The following is a 10,763-nucleotide window of genomic DNA, read 5'->3' as shown; positions in this document are numbered from 1 at the left end:
TTTTTTTTTTTTTTTTTTTTTTTTTTTTTTATTTGTGAACAAAAAAAAATTATATATGCGTTGAATATTTTTGTAAAAGAAAAAAATGTAAACTGCAAAACCAAAACTATATATTAAAACTGTGGAATCTATCTTCTTGTGGCTTGTTCTGTTTCTGAAAACTTCTACCGCTAACATAAACGAATGATTAACTCATAAAAGTGTAATCACACCCATTCAATTTGTTTGATGTAAGTGGTGATGTTGGTATAATTGAAAATATTGTGAGTGTTTTAAAGTAAAAGTATGAGCCTTTCGTAATATTTTGTTAATGGTTTCAAAAGTTGTGTGTGACAGGGATGACAACACAATGAGGAGATGAAAACCATTTACGAGCAGCTCAGGAAATTGCAAATTGCAGGAAGCTATAGCTATTTACTCACCATGACATATTCGGTTTGAATTTTTTTTTTACAAAATGTGATGTCAAAGTTTCATCATTACAAACTAAAGTCTTCGTGATCATTGTGCATCTTATGTTAAAAACCGATATCTTTGCTATTTTCGTATCACTTGCTTCACTGTTTAACAGTGTCCTGCCATTATCTCTGAGAGACTAGAGTACACTGCCTAGTTGGAAGAGATCGCATGCCTTGTTTTCCATATCATGTATATATTTCCATCTCTGTCGAGTTTCCGCAATGTGAACCTCAAAATTCTAGTCATATAAATAAATATGTGTTTAAATTGTTTAACTAGTGTGGTTATGAGTTCTTTTTTAATTAGCTAGAGTTTAACTTTGATATTTTAGTGCATCCATCCATGAGGACTAAACTATATCGAACAGCTAAGAGCTTACTTCATAGACGGTGATTGATTTTAGCTGGCAGAAGAAAAGGAGGTAACATCTAGTGGCGGCCTATACACTACTAGTAACTAGATCTCCCTGTTTCTCACCCTTATAAAGACAGAGTGGTCCACAAGCAAAGTATCGTGATTGGCTCTGTTTCACCGGCTCTGTATTACACACATACCCACATTCTTTGTGTATACAAAAGAAAGATGTCAATGGTTGTAAATAGACATGAAGTGACACAACAAGTCAGAATAGAAAAGCTTAGGAACATATGCATGGTGGAACTAGTAATTAAGGTCTTGTCGAGTCGAGGTATCTGTAGGAAACATTATCTTTAACAGTTAACAGTATTAACACTTTGGCACTGGCTGTGTTGTAGTCGAGAAATATAAAGACCATCGTGAAATGAGAATAAAGAATCTTTTCCTATTTGTGGTTATACGTTTGACCCTTAATTTCTCTCCATGTCTTTCTCATAGATATCTAGTAGCTAACAGCTAAGTTACCTCAATCTCATGTTTCAGCTCACTGCAACTTGCAGTGTGAAGCCAACAAAAATATCCTGTCATATCGTTTTCAGTCGTATCCTAAAACCCTCGAGCAAATCTTTTGATCATTTACTCTTCTGTACTCTTTGCTCTATTTTGATGGCTCTTGAATCAAATGCTAATAAACCGTTACGCTTATTCGGGTGTACCTGGACTTGTTTCTTGGGATTGTTTAATCGCGGTAATAAAAATCTTGAATTTACGAACAAACTTTTAAATTATGTTAAAATCTCACACTCTTTCCTATAAATAGATTTTTAAATAAGTTTGACAACCTTTGTAACACAATGATACCAGTTGAGGAACCGAAAGAGAAATAAAGTAATTGCATATAAAAAACGTGGTTTCGTTATCTGGATTTTGGACCCAAAGTCATTTTATTGGGCACTCTTTTACGGTAAAAGTCAAATCCCTAAAATGGTTGGAAATATATTTCCCCATTCTTTCTTTGGTAATGTTTGTTACGTGTTGTTCTCAGCATCTCATGCTCCATATATAATATATGAGCTCATCAAATAACAAAACCATTTTTGTCATTTTCTAAAACAATTTTGGGATTTTCTAAAACCATTTTTGTCAGCTAAGTTTTTTACGAAATTAGTCAAATGTTAGTTAGATAGTAAGGTGGTAGATGCATTTATATGGAGAATATCTCATCAAGTTCCATGCATGTTTCCCTTTATTCGTAATGACAAGGGCCATCAAGGCTAAAATCCTAGAGTGGGGCTAGATATCACAAGCTTTTTGGACCACTAGTTTCTCTTCCTCTCTATCGTTCCAGTTTCATTGGATGCATATCAAACGCGTCTCTCTGGACCACCGTCGCTTTTGATTTTCACTGCAAGCTTTCATTTGTTTATTATGTTTCAAACAGAACATATATATAGAATGTCTCAGAAAATTTACTTTAATTTGATCTTGTCATGAATTGAAATTCGGCAAGTGAAAGGTCATACTCATACATATAGTTGTTTTGTTACGAAAACATCAGATTTTTTTTTGTCTTGGTCCGTAGGAAACAAATTTGAAGATTAGTATGAAAAAGAATTTGGAGCCCGTATGAGTTAACAATAAAAAAAAAAAAAAAATCATAGCGAAACTATATCCAATTCAATTGTGTATGTATCCCATCCATGTGCTTCTTAGTAGTGCACGTGCGGTATTAAGATGGTTGGTTGTAAATCTAGTGAGGCTTAATAATCAAGTAGCTCATAAAATTAGGAACCTCAAGCAACTTGGAACATGTAGACTCTTCTACTACCTCGCAGGAATTGAAAAACGTGGAAAATCAAAATCAATTAAGACACAATGTGTAATTATTTTTTGTTGAAAATATTTATGATATTTTCTACCACTTTTATATCCCTCTTCTACCCATTTGTATTTTTAGCACTGTCGGTCATTAACGTATACGCTAAATACATGAAGCATCGAATGAACATATACGGCGTAAAGGTGATACAAAGAAATGATAAATTCAGACGGTATATATTTCTATTGAGTTATCTTGCTGTTGTTATGTGACAGGATGGCATATGTAGGTTTATTGAGGGATTCTTATCATTATTGGAAGTTTGGAACCAAAAATGTCATCATCGCTACCTGTTTGCTGATGACCAGAAATTCTACGGCTCAATATACATAGGACTTTTGTTTTGTATTTCTTCCATATTTAAACTATAATAATAAAAAATGGACCAATTAAAAAATTGTATATGCTAAAAAGGATTTCATAGTGATGATGATCATAATGGTGGTGGTTACATGACCAATGTGATGATGATGACATTAATGAAAAGGAAATAAAAAATCTAGCGGTGGCTTTATATATATCACATACTCGAGCTTGTGAAGAGTAAGGCAATAGCTAAACTAAGCAAATCTCTAAGACCTTTGTTTTTCATTTCGTTTTTTTTTTTCTCAATAAAGCAAAAGAAAATTAAAATAAAAACTATGCATCCTTAAAATATTTCCGTTTAGTCTCTCTCTACACAGCCCTGACCTCTCATAGCTCTCTCAACTCTCATAACATTACCAAAAACATCCCGAAAAAACAAACACTAGAATTATAATAAGTTTTTTTTTAAAGTAAAAAACAGTTAATGGAGGCTGCAAATGTTTATACACAAGATGGTACCGTCGACCTCCAAGGCCGTCCCATACTCGCCTCTAAGACCGGTCGTTGGAGAGCTTGCTCTTTTCTCCTCGGTATACTTTCCTAAATCTCAAATAAAGATAACTTGATTAAAAATATAGATTTTTCTCGTGCGTTGTTGTCCCTGAAATCTTTATATAGTCTTCTGTGTGCTTGTGTGTGTGAGAAGGGTATGAAGCGTTTGAGAGGATGGCGTTTTATGGAATAGCGTCGAACTTAGTGAATTATTTGACCACAAGACTTCACGAAGATACAATCTCCTCGGTTAGAAATGTGAATAATTGGTCCGGTGCGGTTTGGATCACTCCGATCGCTGGAGCTTACATCGCCGACTCATACATCGGCCGCTTCTGGACTTTTACTGCCTCCTCTCTCATCTACGTCCTGGTATATATTCTACATTCTGTTTTATTTTTATGGTTAAAATGTGAATTTTATTAACTAAACTAGCCAACACGATTTAACAACTTTCAAAGAAACCAAACTTAGAAAATTAAAAGTTTTAGTTATATTTTCTCTTAAAAAAATTTATATTTTCCTACCAATGTTTATTTTTACTCTGTTTGCTTTGGGTTGGTCATGATAAAGGAGTAGACATGTGTGTGTTTGTAGCGTTTTGGACGTACGATCGGATATGGTCCGTGAACGTTTATCCCACGAAGGCAAAAATATTTGCATCTTTTTCACTGGTTAATATATTTGAGGACAACTGTGTGGTTTCTGTTAAAACGGATATATTTTATATGCGAATGTTATTAAGAAGGTTCAGAAAAAAAAAAGTAGAAAAATACATAAAAATATACGTGGATCATAAAAATTTGTATTGTAGCTATACATCAAAGAACAAGTAGCAATGACTTTTAATTGTTATTTTAAATATGTAGTTTGTTTATATGTATTGTATAATGTAGTAACTAATTTTAGATAACAACGTTTGTTTACAAATTAAAATTATATCATATATGCAATTTTGGTATGAAAAGTAAATTATATTTTAGAGTTAACTAACGAAGGCAAGAGTTTTTTTTTCAAAATTATATAGCAAACGGTTTCTTAAATCACCTGTTCGAGGCAGTGATGTGGGCATGTGAGTAGAAATATGCGTTGTTTAATTAAGACAAAATTAGATTGGTAGTTGTTTCTTACAAAACTTGGGGTACTTTTCTAATCATTTGGCACTGATAAGTCTGAGATTATTAGGCCTAAAGTCGAACACGTTTGATCTGCGTCCATAATGTTGACCACGTGTCAGAATTGAAGGCACCAGTTAACGAAAGCTAACTTCGATTTATTTTACTTCTGAGATATAGTTTATGTAGATAATATAGATAAGACATGGATACGTATAACGTATCAAACGTTGTTGTCCACACATATTCAAGAGGACCCATGATTTTCACTTTACTTCAATTTTATTGGTTTAGCAAACAAAATGCATATCTTATCAGTATCTAGCTAAGGGAGGAAAAAAATAAAAACTTATGACTTTTGTTAAATCACATCTCAATCATGAAGTGACTTTCAACAAGTGGATTGATATACATGATCAATTCATGAACTGTCTTCTAACTTCAAAATGCACGTACGGACCTTACTTTGAAAAGTGTTGTAAAATATAAATTTTTTAAGTTTTTTTTTTCAAATATATTATAAGTTTATAACACAAAACGAGTACTTATATTTACTAGGAAATTTCGATTAACATATGGGAGATGACTCCTCAAATAAAAACATGAACACGTATAGCTTTATAACACGTAAATCCTAACGTAAACTCAAAACAAAAATAAACAATATCTACATTTCATGATGAGTTCTGTTTGCAGGGGATGATTCTCTTAACCATGGCGGTAACGGTAAAATCCCTCAGACCGACATGCGAAAACGGGGTATGCAACAAGGCGTCCTCCTTACAAATATCATTTTTCTACATATCTCTCTATACCATAGCTATTGGAGCCGGTGGAACAAAACCTAATATTTCCACATTTGGAGCGGACCAATTCGACAGTTATAGCATTGAAGAGAAAAAACAAAAGGTTTCATTCTTCAACTGGTGGATGTTTAGCTCTTTCTTGGGTGCGTTATTTGCCACATTAGGCCTTGTCTACATCCAAGAGAATCTCGGATGGGGTTTAGGTTATGGCATACCTACAGTAGGACTCTTGGTTTCTCTCATTGTGTTCTATGTAGGAACATCATTTTACAGACACAAAGTTGTCAAATCAGACAATTTGGCGAAAGATTTGATTCAAGTTCCGATCACGGCATTCAAAAACCGAAATGTTCATTGTCCTGATGACCACTTGGAGCTTTATGAGCTTGACTCCCATTATTACAAAAGCAACGGTAAACATCAAGTTCATCACACTCCCACCTTCAGGTCAGTGTTGCATACCATCCCACTAAATAACTCATACTATCTTATAATAATTTCTGATTTCTGATTTATATAAACGGATAATATTTTTATTTTCCTTGCCATTATTTATGAAGAAAAATAAAATAAGAGAGTGTGATTGTAGGTTGACAGAGAATTATAGGCCAATAGAATATAGAACCATTGGATAATTTTTTTACCAAATATGCCTTTCTCTCTGGTAGGTTATGACGTGGAATATATATATATATAATGTTGAATTTCTTTTACACCTGCTCTGCTTTGTAGAATCTTTTATTTGATGGTCCCAAATTCTCACCTTCTACACGTTAATGTGTTCTCCAATATCTCCCCACTACAGTTTCGTGCCAAAATGATCAATTACATTGTCAAAGCTACTGAAGTTTAGAAAATTGAAGATATCACGAAGATATTAAACAATTTATGCACGTAGCTTTACTTGTTGGCATTAGTATATATATATATGATTATGAAATATCAAACATTTTTAGGAACTGATAAAACATATTCCTTCACATAAGTACTTTTTTGTTATTTGAATAGCAAATGTATATATAGATTTAAATAAATTAATAATTTGGATTGTGCTATTACAGGTTCTTGGATAAAGCGGCCATTAAGACGCGTTCAAGAGAGTTACCATGTACGGTGACCAAAGTGGAAGTGGCAAAGCGTGTGCTAGGACTTACCTTCATATGGCTCGTCACTTTAATCCCAAGCACCTTGTGGGCACAAGTCAACACTCTCTTCGTCAAACAAGGGACCACGCTGGACCGAAAAATTGGGTCCAACTTCCAGATCCCTGCGGCTTCACTGGGGAGCTTTGTTACGCTCTCGATGCTTCTCTCTGTGCCCATGTACGACCAATACTTTGTTCCCTTCATGCGCAAGAAAACCGGAAACCCTAGAGGGATCACTCTACTCCAAAGGCTAGGGATAGGTTTTGCCATACAAATTGTTGCGATCGCGGTTGCTTCAGCCGTGGAGGTCAAGAGGATGCGTGTAATAAGGGAATTTCACATAACTAGCCCCAAACAAGTTGTGCCTATGAACATTTTCTGGTTGCTCCCTCAATACTCTCTTCTAGGCATTGGGGATGTGTTCAACGCTATTGGTTTGCTTGAGTTTTTCTATGATCAGTCACCTGAGGAGATGCAGAGCCTTGGAACAACGTTTTTCACCAGTGGCATCGGCCTTGGAAATTTTTTGAACAGCTTCTTGGTGACAATGATTGATAAGATCACGAGTAAAGGCGGAGGGAAAAGTTGGATTGGGGATAATTTGAATGATTCTAGGCTTGATTACTATTATGGGTTTCTAGTGATAATTTCGATAGTGAACATGGGACTTTTCTTGTGGGCAGCGAGCAAGTATGTTTACAAGAGTGATGACACCAAGGAGGTTAGTGGAGGATGTGTTCAGATGGAGGCCAAAGCCTTAGATACATCTCCTCTTACTATCTAATTATAACAATGAGAATAATATGTATATATATGGTTTTCAAAAATTTCAAGTTGTGAAATTCTAATTAACATGATGAATAAAACTTTGGTGTTTATTCTAATCAAACAATTAAAATGTGGAAGTAACAAGTTGTTACTCAAGTTCAGTGGTTTTGGTCTACTTGTTGAACCCAGAGATCCATCTCCATTGGTCACATATACGTGAACATTGGGGAATTCACATGATGTTGATTGGAAGTTAACGGGCCTTCTGACCTTTAGATTCAACCAATGATATAAATCTATCGAGCAAGTTAACTTTTTAGACTCTTATTATACAATCGTACTTTTTCCCCTATCTAAACACACAAAAAAAATGCACACGATTTAAATAAGGCCAAATGGAAGATATATAAGTACCAAATGGAATAGTATGTTCCCTTCGGAAAAGGGATAAGTTAAGTACCATAGGATGAAGCAACCGTGACAGTGGACCAAACACAAAACATCACATCTCCTATAAGGATTTTATCTTTGACCCTAGATACAAGCCTTCCAACCACAAAAGCTATAGTCAATGGTCTTCAAATTACAATTTAGGTTTATATAGGATTGATTTTTTGAATATGACTTTTGAGTCCGACCTATTTTGCTTATAGTTCTATGAATGATTACAACCGGTATGAAAATATGTCTAATTAACATATATCATCAGGATGTGTTACAAACTTACAATTAGTGAGAACGGCCGTTAAACCAAGTGTATTTCACGTTTTCAAAATAATGAAGCGGATTGATTCCTTTACACCCAGACTTTAATTTATATATCTGAGATCGACATAAAAATATCGATAGTAACATACATTGGCGATCAAAGATGTCCAAAAACTGTCTTTATATACAGTATATTCTACCGACAGATTTACCACCAATTATATCATTAATGAATAAAAGGACTACAAGTTACATATGTCATTAGATTATATCCTTTAATGAAAAATCTTTAATGAATCTAAGGACTACAAATCTTAATTGATGTATATCGCCATATATTGATGCACTGTCGAAGTAATTTACGAAAATATGTATTTTTGTCAAATGTTTAATTTTTAATTTGATTGTTTTCTAATATTAATTTAATTTTGCCATTTTGAAGCTAAACATATCCCTAGCGAACGTTGTTTGCATGAATTTGGTCAGCAGTAAGCTGGATTGATTAATTCGATACGCTAAAGGAAACCCCAAGAATAAATTTAAACAAAACCAAACTAAAAGAATTAATGGTAATACACAGCTGACACTTCAACCAACCAATAAACACTATACACACGCATCTGCAGATCCAAAGCCAGCTATATCACACAAAATTTGGTGCAAGTAGCTTTTTTATAGAGTTAAGTTACATTATGTTGCTTGGGCTCTAGAATAACCAAAAAAGAGGAAGAAACTCACTTTAGTGTGCATGACTCATTAGTTTAATTTAAGCTACTCCAAATCTAAATGCATCATAGATTCATTAAATTTAATGACAGGCTTTATAAAAATCAACCCTTCTTCCTTCTCATATATTTATTTAATTTAATTTAATCATCGGATCACAAAATTATCGAAACAAATTATATGTATTTGTGTGTGTTTGTAGAATGATACAAATAAATGTTAACCGAAGTAGGAGTTGTTCTCACTTTCAATGTCGCCGTATTCTAAGGCTCTTGTAGTTGGTTGAGAGAAAACACAAGACGATGAAGGAGGAGGATGAGCCGCGTTAGGTTGCGGTGGAGTTGACGGTCTTTGTGGTGGTGGTGCAATGACGGAGACGCCACCGGAGTTGTGATATCCGGCGACTTGGGAGTTAGAAGGTACGATCAAAGTGGCGACAGCTTCTCGTTGCTTGTACTTGAGAATCTCGGATCTTACGGCTGTGAGCTCGGATTGTAAAGCTTGGACTTGTTGTTGTAGAGCTGAGATTGCTCCCATGCATCCGTACACCGGATCTCTTAGCCTCACGTTTGCTTCATACACAAGGCTATTCGCCGCGTCTGCTCTCTGGCTCTCAGGCACTTCCTGGTTAGTTTGGAATTGTTTCACATTATGAGAATTTTACTAAAAGCATTATATATATTTTATCTTAATTAGATATTTCATAGCAAAATACAGAGCCATATATCTCTCGAAAATATATATGTGGTGTCTAGTAAGAATTAATCAGCTTAAGTGCATGTTCAAATTAAGACTATGTATGAGTTTTGAAATGGTTATTACCATTAGCATCTTGGAGACGTTGCTAGCCCCAAAAACTTTGTGGACGGATGCGAACTTATGAGGCTCGTGTGGGGAAAAATATGGCGAAAAAGGACATTCTTGAGCGCACCTACGGCGCAAAAGCTTGCAGGCAGCACAAGGAGTAATGGTGTTGAGGGTTCCGGGAGGACCCGACATTGGTCTTCTAATTCCTGCCATATGATGTGGCCAAGCATCTGCTTCTCTTTTGATCTTCTTCCCTATCTCTTCAAATCTCTCCCTTAACACAACGAATTGAAGAAGAGCTTTAGTATTCAATAATAGCATGAAGATATATAAGACTACAAGGTCGATATCAACCATATCCACCAGTTGAGGGAAAAAAATCTAATCATTGTGAAGAGAAAAAAAAAGGTTCACTAAGGAGATGTTCACGTTTTACCTTTCTCTTGACATTCAGGCATGCTCTCAGCGGATCGAAAAAAAGGAGAAAGAAACAAAAAGAGAAATATTAAAGTCAAGTGACTCTTAAAGAGGGTGTGAAGGAAGATAACCAAGGAAGGCTTTAAAGGCAAGTAAAATACCAAGTGTAAGATTTAGTGATCACGATGTATATACATATATTGTATGTACGAGTGTATGCATGTGTCTATATATATATATATTGAAAGATGAGCTAGCTTATAATAGAACTTTCTTATATATGGAGATGAAAACAGGATTTGGTAGCTCGAGAAGCAGAACAGTCTCTCTTTTAACATGAAAACAACTGAAGATATCTAGTTAGTAAAGGGACTGGAGAGCTGTATTCACTGCTTGAGCACGTGAGCTGTGAGAGTTTTTTTATTTTTATTTTTGACTCTACGAATCTGATCATACATAAATATACTTGTATACATGTATGTAGTCACTCATATTCATCGGTCAGGCAACAACAGATGGATTTCGGGCTTAATGCCTACTTTTAATGTTTTTATTTTCCCATGAGTCCATGACCGCATGTGGACTTTTGCTTCACATTTATAGCACACATTTTTCTTTCTTTTTTTCTTAGCGTGTAATTAGATAAATTTCAAATTCTACAAATCATATTTCTGAAAATCATATGAACCTAATCCTTCGCACACGAATGGGACAGCTG

At 34.7% G+C, this 10,763-nt stretch overlaps 2 protein-coding genes across 3 annotated transcripts; one reads left to right on the top strand and one right to left on the bottom strand.

The window, feature by feature from the left end:
* Window positions 3,241-7,548, top strand: LOC104785358 (protein NRT1/ PTR FAMILY 5.1). Of its 2 annotated transcripts, none has more exons than XM_010510555.1 (4): window positions 3,241-3,591; window positions 3,708-3,925; window positions 5,365-5,921; window positions 6,536-7,548. In XM_010510555.1, the coding sequence occupies exons 1-4, from the start codon at window positions 3,486-3,488 to the stop codon at window positions 7,401-7,403; spliced, it is 1,749 nt and encodes a 582-aa protein (XP_010508857.1). In that variant the 5' UTR covers window positions 3,241-3,485; the 3' UTR covers window positions 7,404-7,548. The 2 variants fall into 2 exon arrangements, with proteins under 2 accessions (XP_010508857.1, XP_010508858.1); XM_010510556.1 differs by having other exon boundaries at window positions 3,502-3,591; window positions 3,680-3,925.
* Window positions 8,900-10,078, bottom strand: LOC104785357 (LOB domain-containing protein 15). Its single transcript, XM_010510554.2, has 3 exons — window positions 10,065-10,078; window positions 9,644-9,902; window positions 8,900-9,445 (listed from the first exon to the last, which is right to left on the bottom strand). Exons 1-3 carry the CDS (start codon window positions 10,076-10,078, stop codon window positions 9,041-9,043), a joined length of 678 nt encoding a protein of 225 aa, XP_010508856.1. The 3' UTR covers window positions 8,900-9,040.

Source organism: Camelina sativa, chromosome 5 (genome assembly GCF_000633955.1).
Source record: "Camelina sativa cultivar DH55 chromosome 5, Cs, whole genome shotgun sequence".
Lineage (NCBI taxonomy): Eukaryota > Viridiplantae > Streptophyta > Magnoliopsida > Brassicales > Brassicaceae > Camelina > Camelina sativa.
The sequence above is the reverse complement of the archived record's forward strand: the minus strand, read 5'-3'. Positions and strand labels throughout refer to the sequence as shown.

Bases quoted from the DNA above. Each gene is read 5' to 3' on its own strand.
- LOC104785357 (XM_010510554.2), bottom strand. The intron at 9,446-9,643 runs GTAATAACCATT...CAAACTAACCAG, and splicing joins ACGTCTCCAAGATGCTAATG to GAAGTGCCTGAGAGCCAGAG.
- LOC104785358 (XM_010510555.1), top strand. From the start codon at position 3,486: ATGGAGGCTGCAAATGTTTATACACAAGATGGTACCGTCGACCTCCAA. The intron at 3,592-3,707 runs GTATACTTTCCT...GTGTGTGAGAAG, and splicing joins AGCTTGCTCTTTTCTCCTCG to GGTATGAAGCGTTTGAGAGG. The intron at 3,926-5,364 runs GTATATATTCTA...TTCTGTTTGCAG, and splicing joins CCTCTCTCATCTACGTCCTG to GGGATGATTCTCTTAACCAT.